This window comes from Miscanthus floridulus, chromosome 9, assembly GCF_019320115.1.
Source record: "Miscanthus floridulus cultivar M001 chromosome 9, ASM1932011v1, whole genome shotgun sequence".
NCBI classification, from domain to species: Eukaryota; Viridiplantae; Streptophyta; class Magnoliopsida; order Poales; family Poaceae; genus Miscanthus; species Miscanthus floridulus.
This window is the reverse complement of record NC_089588.1, coordinates 112,086,667-112,104,086: the sequence shown is the minus strand read 5'-3', so window position 1 is coordinate 112,104,086 and position 17,420 is coordinate 112,086,667. Positions and strand designations below refer to the sequence as shown.

Below are 17,420 nucleotides of genomic sequence, written 5' to 3'. Positions count from 1 at the left end.
CTGTCGGGTACCGCGAGAAGGGGTACCCTAAGCAAGACCCAAAAAACAACTGCTTAGACTTCGTAAAGATCGAAACCAGCTAAACGCTGCCGGCCTCGGCCGATTCTCCGACTCGCCCGAGGCTCCAAGGGCCTCGGCCGATTCTCCGACTCGCCCGAGGCCCATCGCCGCGGGCCTCGGCTGATTCTCCGATTCGCCCGAGGCCCCCTCACTACTGACCCCGAGCGATTCCCCGCCAAAGGCCTCGGCCAGGCCACCGACCCTCCGTCTCGCGCAAGGCAGGCTCGGCAGCACTCCGCTCCTCTTCCTTCTCCCGTCCCTCTGACAAAACGTCGTGTCGCATCAACTCAGCCAACTGCTGCCCCTGACGACAACGGCATGCTCGGCACAGTACAGCAGAATGGCCGATGGGACAGGAGGCAGGACTAGGCAGGGGTTACCCGCCACTGTACTATCCACCGTGCACATGGGTTGACGCCCATGCCTCACTGTGCTGCCAACTCCTGCTCCGAGGACAACGCAGCGTGGGAAGCCACGTCTGGGCTACTGTGGCCTCGGAATCAGTACCCAGGACCAATAATTCCCTCCAAGGCCTCGGCAGTTTGCTTCAGGGGCTCGACAGCCTGGGGACCCATGTCCGCCAACGCCCCCCGCGATGGCTTGGCCTCGGCACCTACAGAGCCACGGCCCCCTACGACGTCATCACGCGATGACCTGCACGTCCCTTAGACTGGGCAGGGGTTACCCGTCACTGTGCTAACCACCATGCACATGGTTGACACCCATACCTCATTGTGCTACCAACTCCTGCTCCGAGGACAACGCAGCGTGGGGAGCCACGTCTAGGCTACTGTGGCCTCGGAATCAGTGCCCAGGGCCAATAACTCCCCCAAGGCCTCGGCAGTTTGCTTCACGGGCTCGGCAGCCTGAGGGTCCATGACTGCCGAGCCCCCCACGATGGCTCGGCCTCGGCATCTGCAGAGCCGCTGCTCCCTATGACGTCATTACACGGTGACCAGCACGTCGCCCGCCATGTCCTGCATCAAGCTGTACTGGAGCCCCACGACGCACAAGATCAAGTATGACCGGCGTGTCGCTTCTGCACGACAAGGACGGAGCCACTCCATCGACCATACCACAACAACAGTGGCCGGCTACAGGGCTCGGACACGACACCCCATTTGTAGAAGCGCTATGTAGCAACCTATGTACGTTCCCGGTCCTCCCTTAGAGTATAAAAGGGAGGGACCGGGGCCATTTCTAGGGGAGGAGAAAGAGGAACACGCCGGTAGAACTTCGCACTCCTACGCTGCTTGGGAACAACGCCTCAAGCAGCCCGCACCACCCACGCCGAGACCTGGGGCTAGCTCCCTCTCTCACCTAGCTTGTAACCTCCTACTACGAGCACTCCGGTGCGAGGAATACAAGATCGATCTCTCGGACTGGACGTAGGGCCTCGATTGCCTGAACCAGTATAAACCTTGTGTCTCTTTGCATCACCATCCGGGATTAGGGGCACGCAGCACAAATTCACTCGTTGGTTGAGGGACCCCTGGTTCCAAAGCACCGACACCATGGTAGAGAAAAATTAATTAATGGCCCATTTATCCATAAATAATTAAAATACATATTTATTTATTACAATAAATAATTTTAAAGACAACAATTAGCAACAATTATACTTTACCCAATATCTTTCATACAAACCCTAGTCCAATTTTATCAAACATAAATTTACAAAAATAAAATTAATAAAAAAAACCAAACCCTAGATCTAGATCCACATGCACATGAAACATCCATAAAACTAACTAATTATTCATTAAAATCAAGAAACATGGACCAAATAAGGGTATGATCTTATTCCCCTCCCCAATTTACCCTAGTACATTTAAAATTTATGTCTAATTTGCTTCATAAATAGCTCAAGCACCATAGAAGAGAGAGAAAAACAAAACTCTAATTACTCACTAACCAACCATTAAAACTTCAAAAAAAATGTGGAATAGCATTTTCTTACCTTCTACAACCTCTCCACCAAAGGATTTAAGACCAAAACCTTCCTCCCTTAGTAGAATAATTTTTGGGAGGTGTCCAAGGCCTCCTGACCTTTCTTTCACGGGTTAGAGTGAGTGAGTGACCCGAGGAGAAAGAAGGTGCTGCTGTTGTTTTATATGTGGGTCATTTGTAGGGGCGGCTAGTGATTGAGCCACCCCTACAAATTGGAGCTATGTATACGGGGGCATTTGTAGGGGCGGCTCAATCACTAGCCGCCCCTACAAATAGCAACTCCAGTAGCGGCTGGTGATTGAGCCGCCTCTACAAATCAGACCCCATTTGTAGGGGCGGCTCGTATCACCAGCCGCCCCTGCTGTTCTATTTGTAGGGGCGGCTGGTGTCTGGGCACCCGAGCACGTCACTGTAGGGGTAGCTCCGCCCCTGCAAAAAAAAATCGAACTGTTGCTAAAAATTATTTTTCACGTAGTGTGTATTCGTACCTTGCCATAATGCCATAGCGATCGAGAGCGACATCGCGCCAATTAGCGAGCTCAAGGTGTTCCTTGATCAACGTCGATTGGTGAAGTGGAGAATTTCGATGCTACCCCTGTCCTAGCTGGCTAGCTTGTAATTTGTTCCGACACATCCATCGGCAATTCAGCATACATGACTCCACAATTTTAGAAATTATTAGGTAGTGTGCTGCACTCCAAATTAACAACTCCCCGTCCCCTTTGGCCTTTTTTTAGCTACAACGAGAGCTCGCCTAGCCCGGCGATGTGCGTAGTGCTATCGAGCTGATTGGTTGTCACAGATACTCATCCATCACCTCGCCATGGATGCCGAGTCGACAACAGTGCCGCCGCCGCTGCGCATGGTGATCTGCCCGTGGCTCGCGTTCGGCCACATGCTCCCGTACCTGGAGCTCGCCGAGCGCCTGGCGTCGCGTGGCCACCGCGTGTCCTACGTCTCCACGCCCAGGAACCTCGCGCGCCTGCCGCCGCGGCGCCACGCCGTGGACCTCGTGGCGCTCCAGCTCCCACGGGTGGAGGGCCTCCCCGAGGGCGCCGAGTCCACCAACGACGTCCCCGGCGACAAGCGCAAGCAGCTCTGGGAGGCCTTCGACGGCCTCGCCGCGCCGTTCACGGAGTTCGTGAGCGCCGCGTGCGCCGGTGACGAGGTGAGCCGGCCGGACTGGATCTTGGTCGACACGTTCCACCACTGGGCGCCCGCCGTCGCCGCGGCGCACAGGGTGCCCTGCGCGATGCTCCAGCCCAGCGCGGCCACGATAGCGGCGTGGGCGTGCGGGGCGCGGGACCGCGCGGATCTCGCCGCGGCCTCCATATTCGAGCACTTCACCACCGTGGAGGAGCCACCGGCGGGCATGCCGCGATACGAGTGGGATGGGGACGCGGCGTTGTTCACACCTGTCGGCACATCAGGTATGTCGATCGCCCGGCGCATCACCTTGACGCTGGAGGGGTGCGCGATCACCGCCATGCGGAGCTGCCCCGAGTGGGAGCTCCACGCCTTCTGGCATGCCGCCGCGCTCCTCGGCAAGCCACTCCTCCCACTCGGCCTCCTGCCGCCGTCGCCGGACGGAGGCCGCGGCGCCGGCATGAACAGAGACGACGCCACCGTGCGGTGGCTGGACGCGCAGCCACCCAAGTCGGTCGTGTACGTCGCGCTGGGCAGCGAGGTGCCGCTGCGCGTGGAGCTGGTCCACGAGCTGGCTCATGGGCTCGAGCTCGCCGGAACGCGATTCCTCTGGGCGCTGAGGAAGCCCAGGGGCGTTCCTGACGCTGATGTCCTCCCTCCGGGCTTCCAGGAGCGTACGCACGGCCTTGGCATGGTGACCACGAGCTGGGTGCCGCAGAATACCATACTGGCGCATGGCGCCGTGGGCGCGTTCTTGACGCACTGTGGACGGAACTCGCTCACCGAAGGGCTTCTGTATGGGCACCCTCTGATCATGCTACCGATCTTCGCCGACCAAGGTCCAAATGCGCGTCTCATGGCAGGGAGGAAGGTAGGGTTGCAGGTTCCAAGGGATGAAGACGATGGGTCTTTCGACCGCCAAGGGATTGCCAACACAGTGCGGGCCGTGATGGTTGAAGAAGATACCAGGAGGATCTTTCTAGCAAACGCCATGAAGTTGCAAGAAGTTGTAGCCAATGAGGAGCTCCAGGAGAGGTACATCGATGAATTTGTGCAGCAACTTAGATCTTACACCCCCAGCTGAGACTTGGTTTTGGAGGTTTTTAAATCCTGCTAGTGGCTGTTGGCTTGTCGCGCATAAACTGACGGAAGCATCATTGTCTGTCCAATAAGAAATTGCATTCTAGTTAGCGTTGGTTGCATCAAAGAGCTGTACATCACGTGTACACATCAGAAGGAGTTATTGTGCATCACGTGATAACTTTTCATCTTCTCAAGCTTAATAATCTTTGTTGGAGATGTGAAAAAGCAAAATCCCATGTGTCAACATGGCGAGCACTACAGCACAAATGATTTTGAGAGACGGTGCACTTTGACTAACCCCCTCTGTTAATAGGAATTAACCGAGACGGTTGCCTTAATTAAGGTGTTCGTCTCCGTTAATCAATTAACCGAGGCAGGCAACGCAACCGCCTCCGTATAGGTCTCCATTAACGGTAACCTTTGATTGGAGACAGTTGCATTGCCCGCCTCCATTAACCAATTTGGCCCGCCTCCATTAAACATCGTGTAGTAGTGGAGATGAACTCTAATTGCCCCTATAGATTTAGGGGGAGATTCAGGATTATAGGGGGACGGTCCACCATGTATCGACAAAAAAAATTAGAATATCAATATCAGACATTCATTAGCGTAAAAAATATTAATCTTGATATATTGGAATAAAAAACTAAATCATCTTTAATCCTTTTCTTTTCTTTCTTCATCTTAAACAAGCGCTAATTGTCTAAATTAAAGGTAAAAGGCATATTATTCATAAAAACTAACGGTTCACCCATCTTTATTTTATCTGGCTATATAGAATTATATACAATCAGGAGATATCATCGTGTCCACATTGGTTTTCTTGGAGATAAATCTGTCAATAAGCAGTTATTTAAATATATTGGTTCGTCTGCGCCTCAGCAGTCTTGGGGTTTGGTCTTATCTAGACATTAATACTTCTACTGTCTCAAAAACAATGAAAGTCTCACTTCACGGTTGAACAATCTTCGGCCTGTTCGTTTGGCTATGGCTTGTCGTAAACGATCGTAAATTTTCAGCCGAAACAATATTTTTCTCTCATACAAACTAGCCAGCAGTACTTCTTCACGAATCAGCAACGATATGAACCAGTCAACCGAACAGGCTGCTTACTCCCCCGTCCCTTTTTAACTGTCGTTCTCGCTTCTCAAAACGTCAAACATACTCAACTTTGACCAAATATATACAAGAAAATACTTTTATAAGACGTAATTAGTATCATTAGATAGATCATTAAATCTATTTTCATGATAAACTTATTTAGAGGTACAAATATTATTAATATTTACTATAAACCTAGTCAAACTTAAGAAAGTTTGACCAGCACGCTTCCGTAGACAGAGGGAGCATGTCCCATTAGCAGGTTTACAAACAAATAAGATCAAAATATTTGTATCTTTAAATATGTTTATTAGAATATATGTCATGATTAATCTAATGATATTTCTTGTGCATCATAAATGTTAGTTATTTGTATATATTTTTTAAACTGGAGATTGTTTAACTACTCAAGAAACGAGATTTTCATTGTTTAATTATGAGACTGAGGGAGCATGTCAGATCCCTTCTTTGCAACTTGGTGAAGTATCTTGCACACAGATACCCGTATGCGTGTGCCTATCACCGTGAAATAGACATGCTGCACCGAAGTATTTGTTTAAGGCTACTCACAGTGGATTAATTAGATTCCACCTATGATATTTTGCTGACATGGCGAGTGATGATTAGCATGAGGGAGATAGAGGGTCAGTATCATTATGTAGACACAGTTTTGGCATGAGATCTTGTAGAAAACACGCGCATATTTTGGCCTATTGTCATACAGACTGCACACAACTCAGTTTTTTTTATCTAAGATCGCCTTAGGGCATGTACAACAGAGAGACAACTACTGTCTGTAAGTTTTTAGAATTTACAACACATACGGCTAATCAGACAGCTCATACAACCCACAGACAGCTGCTGTTTGTTTGGCTGTCTACGAATCGTTTAATGCTTGCATGTAGTCATGATCAATCATGAATATCATTTCTAAATACCATTGTATTTCTAATTGATGCAAAACAAATCCTTCAAAGTAAATCATATATTACATATATAATGTAATATAACATATTTCATAGATCAAATATAACATACTGTTATCAGGTAACTGAAAATGAGCCTGATGGCAAGCAATCAAGCATTCAGTTAACTTAAAATGAGCCTGATGACATGCAGATAGGTGACACTATGGGGACATGCAAGTAACTGAAAATGAGCCTGTTGACAAGCATTAAGTTATCAGGTAACTGACCACAATCAAAATCAAGTGAACATGCAAGTAACTGAAAATAGAATTACACAATGTGTGCATTGGGTTATCAGTTTTCAGTAGCTGAACAAAAACATTCAGTTTTCATATTCCCTCTGCTTACCTAAACACAACCAACACCGAAGCATACTGGTTTCAAGGAAAATGAATTACATTGTTTATTGGGGGCATCTGGAATATGGTGACGTGAGGTTTCACATAATAAGTTCCCGTAACCATTCGATCTTCTCATCCGTTTCGGTGTTCTTCATGTGATACTCATAGATGCCATGGAGCAGTACATCATTACGACGGAGACTGACAGAGTTACGCTTTGGGCGACACCAGGGCGCACACTACGACGGCGTTTTCCTGGTCAGATTCCGGCGAGGCCGCGAGCAATCTTGATCGGTAAAGTAGGAGAGAGGATTCTGGAGACGACATGTGCCTGCCTCGTCGGGATGCACCCTGTCCCACCAGCGCGGCCCTGCTCTTCCTCGCCGGCTTGGCTATGATCCGCCACGCTCTTGTCCCCGCCGGCACGGCCAAGCGCTTCCCCGCTGGTGTGGCTCTGCTCTGCCCCGCCCTGCCCTGATGCCGGCGCCCTGCTCGCCCTGCCCCGCCCCAGTGCCGATGCCATGCTCGCCCCGCCCTGCCCTGGTGCTGGCGACGCTTGCTCGTTGCTCATCCTCCGCGCGTGCGCGCCGGTGAGGATGTTGGAACGGAGAAGACGGCGTCGGTGAAGATTTTTGGCGCGATTTTTTCCCTCTCATGCGCCCGCAACTGGATCCGCGTGGAGTCGGCTAAAGATGACGACACTGTACAACGCGAAGCCAGCAGTCGACTTCGTCTGGGAGCACGAGCGCTCGCCGTCGTCTCACGATGCGACGGCTTCGCTCTCTCTCCTGCGAACCGGGGGGGGGGGGGGGGGGGGGATTTTGCAAAACTTCTATCCGGTGACGACGGCCAGCACGCCTGTTGTACATGCCCTTAGAAACAACGCTATGATAGTCATAGGATCCTAATTCTCTTTATATATCACATAACATCTTTGAAATACGTGACAGCCTAATAGGCATTTTAGGTTGCATCGTACGTACTGAGACACGTAGCTTGGCTGTGTCAATTTGTCAGTTTCTAATTCTTATCATTAGCGCATCTTTTGAAAATCTTGTAGCAAAAAAAAATTGATGATGCGTTCCAAGTTTCCAACACCAATTAATAAAAATATTATCTAGTTGGTCAGGTGTGCACTTCAGCGCCGGGCGTAACATCCATTTAGATAACATCATCCTTTGACTATTTTACTCAGATGATGCATTGCCAGCAGATGACTAAATAATACACTTTTATGGCCCGTGTATTTTTTTATAATGGATGTTTTTATTAAACTTCAAGCATAAAAAATCGACTTTCAAACCTGTGCTTTGGCATGAGACAGACGAGAGGATACAATCTTCCATGGGAAATTGAATCTAGGAGTCACATAACCAACTCAGATGAAGGCCCTTTTGCAAATTTCAAGCATTAAAAAATCGACTTGCTGCTCCGGATCCGGCAACGCACCTCCCTCCGCAGGCGACGGGAACCCCATGGAGTCGGGGTGCGCGATCACAGCCATGCGGAGCTGCCTCGAGTGGGAGCTCCACGCCTTCTCGCATGCCGCCGCGCTGCTCGGCAAGCCGCTCGTCCCACTCGGCGTCCTACCGCCGTCGCCGAACGGAGGCCGTGGCGCCGGCATGAACAGAGACGACGCCACCGTGCGCTGGCTAGACACGCAGCCACCCAAGTCGGTCGTGTACGTCGCGCTGGGCAGCGAGGTGCCGCTAGCTGCGCGTGGACTTGGTGCACCATATGGCTCATGGGCCGGAGTTGGCTGGAACACGGTTCCTCTGGGCGCTGAGGAAACCCAGTGGTGTCCCGAATTCGGACATTCTTCCACCCGGCTCATGGAGGGGAGGAAGGTCGGGTTGCAGGTGGCAAGGGATGAGGGTGACGGGTCCTTTGACCGCCATGGAATCGCATGTGCGGTCCGGACCGTCATGGTAGAGGAAGATTCCAAGAGGGTCTTTAGAGCAAATGCACTGAAGATGCAAGTAGCCGATAAAGAGCTTCACGAGAAGTACATCGACCAGTTTATTGAGCAGCTTAGATCTTACACAAGTAGTGATGGCAAGTCTACTGCTGCCCTGCCCAGCTCCAGCTAAGACTTACTTTTGCATGGTTATTTGTATTGATTCAGGGTTTTGAACACTGGTAGTGTTGTAGATGATGGAAAAAGCATGTAGTATTCAATAAAGAACTGTGCTGGTAGAGGCGGTTGTAAAGGGTTTTAATTGATGGAGAAAGATGAGCTGTTTATTTCGATATTTAGTTTCGTCGCTGTTTCTAATGGAGGCGGCTCTTCTTTGAATATTCTGCATTTGCACCTATCCAGTACATATTTACGGTTAAAAAACAAACTGAAATTTATTCGATGAAGTACACGTCATGGTAACACTAAGACGGTGTTGCTCTTTCTCTTTGTTAAAGTATTTGACATTGATACAAATGCTTCCATAACATTATTTTAATACAAGTTTTGCGGAATGGAGTAGGAAGGAGGCCTGTTAATGGGCTAATTAAAAGCCTAAAACCCACCCTATATCCAATCAAACCCCTAGGCCCTAGCAAATTAACTCCCTTCTTCAACCCACCCCATATTTTTTATAGTTTCAACCCAACCTATTCCAACCCACAAACTAATTAAACCCACAAACTAATTAATATAAGAACCCATAAGTTTGCATAAAATGTATATATATAAGGTTGCATAAGACATATGGGTTCATGTAAGGGGCTGATCCTTTTCTCTCTATAATACAAGGATGCACAGCTCTCCTGCGCATTCGAGAAAAAAAGACATGGGATCAAATTAAAAGTCGGACCCCTGGGTTTAAAAATCTCGTGTTCACATTATAAAATTTTATCGAAATTGACTTGAATTTTTTGCAGATGATTTAATATAACAAGTAGCTACTTCATGCCAATTGGTACTGTCAGATCAAACGTGGGCCCCACATCAAAGCCAGATCCTAGAAATAAAAGCTCACGTTCACCATTTAAACTTTTATGGAAATTAATTGAAAATTCTTAAATAGGATTCAAAATGTCATGAAGCTAATATGGGCTGGTTAGCACAACATGATCTGTATGTGGGCCCCATGTCTGAAGCCGGACCCTACGAATAGAAGCTCACATTCACACCTTAAAATTTTATCGAAATTGATTGGAATTTATTGGATAAGGTTCAAAATATCATGAAGCTAATCTGTGCCGGTTAGCACAGCAAGGTATGCACATGGGCCCCACATTAGAAGCCAGACCCTACAAATAAAAGCTCTCGTTCACACCTTAAAATTTTATCAAGATTGACTGAAATTTGTTAAATAGGATTCAAAACATCATGAAGCTAATATATGCCTGTTATCTAAAATATCATAAATTTGTTAAATAGGATTCAAAATCTACATGCGGGCCCCACATCAAAAGGTAAACACATTTGAAATCAAGATTTTTTTTTTGAGAAACCGGGTTTATATTTCATTCATAATTTTTGGTGATTACAGCCCTTTCCTTACAAAGACACCCAAGAAAGACAAAGAAATTGTACTCTAGTCCGTGTAAACTCCTCCCGGTCATCCTCGCCGCCTGCAATCGGAGTACGCAACTTGAAGCCGACTTCCTCCCCAGTGAAGAAACACATTTTTTAGTTGCCGCCTTGAGCAGCACATCGGATCTGACATGCTTTGTCAAGCTGAACAACCCGGCTCAAGAAGATAGCCACTGACCATCACATCACCAGACAATCAGGACTCTGACGCCTCAAAGACTGCAAGAGAGCGCAAATCGCCAGACGACAAAAAAGCACCCTGAAGGGGAACTGAACCTCCAAAATAGGTGGGAACTAAACACCAACCCGATTTGACTTCATGTTGGTAAACAAACCTCCCAAGTTCAACGCTAGAGAGACCAGCATCGCCGACGAAGACAAAGGAGCGGCAAAACGACCCAACGAGATCTAGAGCTCTAGATCTGGGGAACTCACACCAAACCGGCTCATCGCTGGCACCAGAAGACACACCAGCGAGGCGGAGAAGAAGTCGGAGACACTTATTCCACCACCGCAGCCCTCCCTCCACCCTGCAAGCACTGCTTGGATCCAAACTACCTATACTAGATGGGTACATGTACAACGGCCACCTCAATCGCCATTCCACATCCTCTCCGGCGCCGATCCGGGCGCCGGAGTGGAAGGGGAATGGAAGAAATCAGCGTCAGACGGTGTTCGCCTCCTGGTCGCCTGCTCTCAGCTGTAGCTAGGGAAGGGACGAGAAGAGTCTGAAACCCCATTTGAAATCAAGATATATGTAAGCTATGATATATTGAAAATTGAACATCAACCCATGGGTTTATAACCTATTGAAACCCGGAAGAAAGAATCCAATTCCAACCCATCCATCCCAGTTTTCCATTAAACCCAACCTAACTTGACCCGCTAAGTAAATTGACCCATCACACCCATCCAACTTGAGAACCCAACCCAACCCACTAGCAGGCGAAGGGCACCGTGGCCAAGGGACGAGGCCATGGTGGACTGGACCGTAGTGAATTTTTGGACCATGGGAGATTTTGCTTGGGCCTCTTTGACGTGGCCTGACGAGCTTCTGGACCAGGCGAGAACGCAAAATCCCAGTCCAATTTCAAGTAAACTCCGCTGGCCATTTTGGTTGTTGTTTCGCAATCCACGAGCAAGACCAAGTTACGGCCCGCACTGACTGCTGTCAGGTTCAGGATCATCAACGGGATAGATAATCCTATATTTTCACGAGCTCATGGTCCACAACGATGGCATAATTGTCTGGTTTCTCTTTGGTCCAACTCCTCGTCGAAAGTGTTATTCAACGGTGCTCCTAGACATGAAATCTACCATGGACGCGGGTTATGGGATTGGTCCCCTTTCACCATCATGGTAGAGGAAGATTCCAAGAAGGTCTTTAGAGAAAATGCGCTGAAGATGCAAGAGATTGTAGCCGATAAAGAGCTTCACGAGAGGTACATCAACCAATTTATTCAACATCTTAGATCTTTCACCAGTGATGATGGCAAGTCTACTGCTGATGTGCCCAGCTCCAGCTAAGAATTACTTTTTGCATGAGCTTTTTACCTATATGGCCCTGAAAAAAATGTCTCTTTCTTATATGGCCCTTTTTTCTTTTGAACTTACCTATATGGCCTCAAAACGAAATTTTCTTCCTTCTATGGCCTTCGTCAAGTCTGTTTGAGGGATCTGTTAGTCTCCCCACCAATAGATACGCGAAATGTGTAGATTGGCCTTCTGCTTTTCCTCCCTTCTACCGCATCCGACCGAGCCGGGGAAAAAGACCAAGCGCTATGACCGAGCGGGGCAAACAGGCACGATGGAGGAGGGCACCACTGCGGCCGGCCTCTCTGCAGTCGTTCGCCAGATCCACGGCGGGCCGGGCCCCCTCCCAACCTCGGTCGGCATCCTACGCGTGGGGGAGGAGCCACCGCCCACCTGGTCGAGCGTGCGCGACCGGGGCTAGTCCGGCGTGGCCAGCCCGGCGCCCATCCCGGTCCCTCCCACGCCCATCCCGGCCTTTCCAGCGGCGTGGAGGGGCAGCATGGTGCGGCCGGCCTTTCCAGCAACGCAGAGGGGCAGCAGCCCGGCACGAACGCCGCCTCCATCGACCGCGACCAGGCCGGCGCGGACGGCCCCTCCCGCATCCAGCCATGTTTTCAGATCCAAACATGGCCATGGACATGATGAAGAAGAATCTATCCATTGTAGTTCCTCAGGTTCTGTGTTCTGCACATTGATTTATTTGTGTTGCAGTATAGTTGGCTAATTGTGTGGCATTCTACCTTACATTAACACGTTGTTTTGTCTTTTTGCAGACACTTACATTTGCATGGGTGAACTTTTTCTTTTCAGGTTTTGTTGCAGGTATGTCCATATTTGCTTAATATATATATGATTTGCGATACCTGACTTTGTTACATGTCAGATACACAGTTTAATATTAATTCCATGCTGTTATAAGATCACCTCTTTTAATTCCAGAAGCTCAAATCTGCCTTTCAAGTCTCTGCAAAGTTATAGTATATAAACACAACTCAACTTATCTTATGGTATCATCAATAGATGATGGAGATGCTTTTTAATTCATTTTTGTATGGCAATCTTCAGAAGAAACATGATACCGAAACTATGTGCTGAACTCGCCATTTCTTTTCTCTTTTTAATTGAAAATGATAGAATAAAATGCTATTTTATGATCACATTAAGCACTTTTCAACTCCTGGCTTCGGATCCCAATAAAACTTTAATTCTGATGAAATTAGTAGTTGGCAGATTTCACGTAATAGAGCAGACATATACCCATGCATATTATTTGCTTCTGCTGTTTTTGTTATCACGTGTTATCTCCAATTGTATGTAGTTGAAGCATGCTCACGTATATGCCAATATCTTTTCAGCGAAAATCCCCTTTCCATTGACTCAGAGATTCAGGGGAATGCTGCAAAATGGGATTGACCTGAGCACTGTTGATGTCAGCTATGTTAGCAGCCGGTCATGGTATGCATACTTATCTTTATGTCAATGAATTACCTTGATGATATAGCGACTAGGAGCTCTAAAATCTCTAATATTTGCTGTTATTGATAGGTATAGACATTCCGAAGGTGCCACCTGACAGCCCATCGATGGGTACAAGAAGCATGACAGGACTTCCTAGCAGCCTGCCATGAGCACGTGAAGCAAAAGAAGGCTCAGCCTTTGATTTGTGATATGCATATTTAATTCGCTCATTGTATGTCAGACCAATGTATTTTTGAAATCGCACTTTTGTGTGACTTTATTTATGTGAGACTGAAACTACAGTGAATTTGTGAACAATTTATGTGAGACTGAAATTTATGTAAGACCAATCACTACGTCAAAAAGGATTTTTAGGGGCGGTCGTAGACCATTTATAGGGGCGGTTTGCCCAGCCGCCCCTACGCAAGGGTCTCTACAAATCATGTACTTGTAGAGACGGTTCCCAGACCGTCCCTACAAATCGATTTGTAGAGGCGGCTGGTGTTACCAGCCGCCCCTATAAATCGATTTGTAGGGGCGATTGGTACTGTAGCCGCCCCTACAAATCGATTTATAGGGGCGGTCTGGGAACACCAGCCGCCTCTACAAATCGATTTGTAGGGGCGGCTATAGTACCAACCGCCCCTACAAATCATTTTTCCGCAAAAAAAAATTTAAATTTATAAATATAAATCAGAAGACAACCATGCAAATATAGATCGAATGAGAACTCATCTGTTCTACTTCTCTCTGATCTCTATAATTCAGAAGACAACCATCTCAATTGCTATTTGGTCATCTCAAGTAACAAAAGAAAAAGAAGATCAATAAATTACTGCATGTGACAACTATCCTTCATCAGAAAATAACAGACACTGCATTCAGATGAGGTGTAAACCCATCAAGTTTATACTAGATACATGACATCTTAAGAGACGACTGATTAGATGAGTTTATCTTAGCGATATACACACATGTAGTTGTGCCCAGGACACCAAAAAGATCTATGAGCAATATCAAACAGGATAATTGTTAATGGCATGCCTTGACTTTCGTTTTCCTCATTTAAGGCGTGCAAGATGGAGCTTCCACAAGCTGTAGCATGCATGAATCATGATTCATGGCATCCAGTGTCTTTCTAAAAACAAAATAGGAAAAAGAAGAGGAGAAGCGTACCATTAGGCATTCTGGCAGGTCATCATCCTGCGTCCTCATGTGAGTCTGCATATATGTAAAGAGCTACTCATTAGGCATTTCTAGTCTAACTAGAATCTGAGCATGTGAGTCTATCAAGAGGAGTCACCAAGAGAGAAGTTAGCTGCTGGTATGACTGAAACAAGGCCAGACCTTTATGATAGTGTAGAGATGAGCTTCAGCCTTCTCCTTCTTCTTGTGCTCTTTCTCTTCTTGTTCTTTCTTCAACCTTATCTGTATAAGAACAGTTCAATCAATCACTATCTTCAACGAAAATACTAAGATGATACAAAGAAAAGGTGGAAAGTATACAAGAACTACTTACACGCAAATGATCAGCAATATCCTTCTCATCGACATTACACATTATTTTCTCCTTGTCACTCTCACGTATATAGACAAGCATATAGGTGTTCGAATACTTTGTGAATTTGAATGGTGTGTTATTGAAACCAGGGTTTATTTGAGGCAACTGTTCCATACAAAGAAGAAATAACAAGAAAGTTAATAGAAGTCCACAAGTAACTGCATTGTACTAAATGAACATTTGTTATAAAGAATGTTACCTCTTCCTCACCCCCATACTGCTCTTCAAGTGCCTTTTTAGTGTCTTCTTTTGTAACCCGCTCATCATCGAATTTGTACCTGAAAACCAACCAGAAAAATTCATAGAGATGGCATATGTAAAACATTTTCAAAGATATAGTAACTGGATGACAATGTGCTGTGCATAAGCAAAGAAAGTGATTCCATATGCCATCTGGTTAAATAAGATATTACTGTGAAAAGAAGGTTCTTTATCACTGTGAACTGTCAATGATAAAGCTAACCAACAGATTCAAAGGATTGCATTGCATGTTGACACAAGACACAAGATGCTGATAAAGCCAGCAATGAGTATACTGAAGTTGTGAGCAGGGCTAAGTATAAATATATACAATACTCAGTTCAATATCATGCAGCTATTACATATATATCACGCCCATCCATTCTAGGCCCATATTGGCCCATATGTTGTATATATAAGAGAGACATCAAGTCTAATTGGGAGGTTATCTTCCCACAAATTATTCCAAGGTAACAGCAGCATGGAGCATTTTAAGAATCACAAATATGTCTTAAGCTTAAAATGCTGGGCCACAATCAAAATAATGGTGCACGGCAGAAAATTATTAAGGCAAACTACCAGAAGACACATCTACCAGCATGAACTGAAACTCATGAGATGGAAACACACCACTGATCCGAGAGTGTCGGCCGAATGAAAGCATAGTAGTGACCACCATGTACTCCCCCACTATGAACAAGAACACTGAATGAAAAAAAGACAGGCAACATCAGCATAGAAAAAATGGATCATTTCTGTATGCATGCTGTCAAGAATACATGAATAATGTGAAATAAACTGTCAGAACAAAGAAGACAGCAATTTTCTTCAAATTTGCACATTTTCCAACACAGCTTCACTATGTAGGGCAAAAGAACAATGTTGCATACATTCAATTTATTGGCCAATTTCTACACTCAGGTTCTTCTGTATTACATGAACCAGAGATCAGCGTCTAGAAAAAAGTAACTGAAACTTAAAGGAAAAGTGCTACACTGGTTGGAATTTCACATTTCTATATACATGAATTAGATTTCTCCATTATAGCTGTTGCACCTATATACCATTCAAAGAATTGGAACAGTATATGACAAATAAATTACCTATGAAGCGTATAGAGGTTTCTAATACTTCGATCTGCATCTGGAGAAAGATATTTTCCATTGTCTCTATCAAGATCAAGTTGAAGAGGAAACTCATAGCGGTCATTAATCTGCAGATGTAGGTAGTTCTTCATCACGAATCCTAGATAATCTTATTAACCATTTCTTAAACAAAAGACATCTAATGTTAATTGTTGAGGAAGCCACACATAGACAACAGAAAACTGAATTAGGCAAACAAGAACATGAAACAGATAATCCTAACAAAGAAAGAACCAGAGCTACAAAAGACATCTAATGTGAAATATGATTTATGAATCATGCACAGTACATTGTAAAGGAATATAACTTATTTTCCTTTTCATGAAGTAACCCTTCATAATGTAGAAGACTATAGCAATTAATATTTAACTGCAATCTAAAGCTAAAAAGATTTAATATCTAGAAACCATAGTACAAAATCAGTTTTCAAATCACTTATGCTTGCCAACTACAGAGAGAAGCTTGATGCGACTTCTGCTTACCTGAGCCACTAATGGGCTTATCACCTGATCCTGATCATCTCAACACAACCAGGATTTGCCGTCGCTGGGAGCCGCCACCATCGAGCCGATCGACGGATCTGGCCACCCCGAGCTTGCCGCTGACGGATCCGGCCGCCCCGAGCTCACCCATCGACGAATCCAGCCGCCCCAAGCTCGCTATCGACAGATCCGGTCGCCCTGAGCTCACCACCGACGGATCCACTCGCCTAGACCTGGGAGTGTCATCGGGGGATGTCGCCGCTCGTGCTCAGGGGAGGGAGCGGCTTGCCTGCTGCCTTAGAGGGAGTGGCCGCCCCACCACAGAGAGGGAGCGCCGGGAGAGATGGAGGGATTGAGCACCGGCGGGAGAGAGGGAGGGAGCATCGGGGAAGATCCTGGTGGCGTCGGGAGGGGGAGAGAGCGTAGAGGAGAGAAAGAGAGGGGAGGGGAAGAGTCGCCCTGGCCGCTGCTCTGAAGATATTTTTTTTACTGTGCTTTGGAATATATAGTCAGAGTTATTTGTAGGGGCGGCTGGTGATTGAGCCGCCCCTACAAATAGAAACACCAGGGGCGGCTGGTGAGTGAGCCGCCCCTATAAATCAGACATATTTGTAGGGGCGGCTGGAATCACCAGCCGCCCCTACTGTTCCATTTGTAGGGGCGGCTAATCTCTAGACTCCCGAGCACGCCACTGTAGGGGCGGCTCTATCACCAGCCGCCCCTAAAAAAAATTTGTCCCGTTGCTACAAACCGTTTTTCACGTAGTGAATGCATTTGTGCAATTTTTTATGCATTTGATAAGCTCATTTTATTGTTG

General features: G+C 46.7%; 4 protein-coding genes across 4 annotated transcripts; 3 read left to right on the top strand and 1 right to left on the bottom strand.

The window, feature by feature from the left end:
• Positions 1–2,696: 2,696 nt before the first annotated feature.
• LOC136482665 (UDP-glycosyltransferase 91D2-like) lies at positions 2,697–4,506 on the top strand. The gene has a single exon (XM_066479873.1). It carries the CDS (start codon positions 2,834–2,836, stop codon positions 4,238–4,240), a length of 1,407 nt encoding a protein of 468 aa, XP_066335970.1. The 5' UTR covers positions 2,697–2,833; the 3' UTR covers positions 4,241–4,506.
• Positions 4,507–8,124: 3,618 nt separating this feature from the next.
• On the top strand, positions 8,125–8,739 carry LOC136480586 (UDP-glycosyltransferase 91A1-like). The gene has a single exon (XM_066478084.1). The coding sequence runs from the start codon at positions 8,125–8,127 to the stop codon at positions 8,737–8,739; it is 615 nt and encodes a 204-aa protein (XP_066334181.1).
• Positions 8,740–12,259: 3,520 nt separating this feature from the next.
• Positions 12,260–13,451, top strand: LOC136482664 (uncharacterized). Its single transcript, XM_066479872.1, has 4 exons — positions 12,260–12,391; positions 12,491–12,539; positions 13,073–13,172; positions 13,263–13,451. The coding sequence occupies exons 1-4, from the start codon at positions 12,326–12,328 to the stop codon at positions 13,288–13,290; spliced, it is 243 nt and encodes an 80-aa protein (XP_066335969.1). The 5' UTR covers positions 12,260–12,325; the 3' UTR covers positions 13,291–13,451.
• A 789-nt stretch (positions 13,452–14,240) lies between these two features.
• LOC136480585 (ubiquitin C-terminal hydrolase 13-like) lies at positions 14,241–16,213 on the bottom strand. The gene is made up of 7 exons (XM_066478083.1): positions 16,080–16,213; positions 15,607–15,681; positions 14,936–15,014; positions 14,695–14,841; positions 14,523–14,603; positions 14,352–14,396; positions 14,241–14,270 (listed from the first exon to the last, which is right to left on the bottom strand). Exons 1-7 carry the CDS (start codon positions 16,211–16,213, stop codon positions 14,241–14,243), a joined length of 591 nt encoding a protein of 196 aa, XP_066334180.1.
• Positions 16,214–17,420: the final 1,207 nt, after the last annotated feature.

Excerpts from the sequence above, each read along its gene's own strand:
- LOC136480586 (XM_066478084.1), top strand. The coding sequence starts at position 8,125 with ATGGAGTCGGGGTGCGCGATCACAGCCATGCGGAGCTGCCTCGAGTGG.
- LOC136480585 (XM_066478083.1), bottom strand. The coding sequence starts at position 16,213 with ATGAAGAACTACCTACATCTGCAGATTAATGACCGCTATGAGTTTCCT. Across the intron at positions 15,015-15,606 it reads CCGACACTCTCGGATCAGTG|GTACAAATTCGATGATGAGC; the intron begins GTGTGTTTCCAT and ends GTTGGTTTTCAG. Across the intron at positions 14,397-14,522 it reads ATCTCTACACTATCATAAAG|ACTCACATGAGGACGCAGGA; the intron begins GTCTGGCCTTGT and ends ACATATATGCAG.
- LOC136482664 (XM_066479872.1), top strand. The coding sequence starts at position 12,326 with ATGTTTTCAGATCCAAACATGGCCATGGACATGATGAAGAAGAATCTA. Across the intron at positions 12,392-12,490 it reads TATCCATTGTAGTTCCTCAG|ACACTTACATTTGCATGGGT; the intron begins GTTCTGTGTTCT and ends GTCTTTTTGCAG. Across the intron at positions 13,173-13,262 it reads TATGTTAGCAGCCGGTCATG|GTATAGACATTCCGAAGGTG; the intron begins GTATGCATACTT and ends TGTTATTGATAG.
- LOC136482665 (XM_066479873.1), top strand. The coding sequence starts at position 2,834 with ATGGATGCCGAGTCGACAACAGTGCCGCCGCCGCTGCGCATGGTGATC.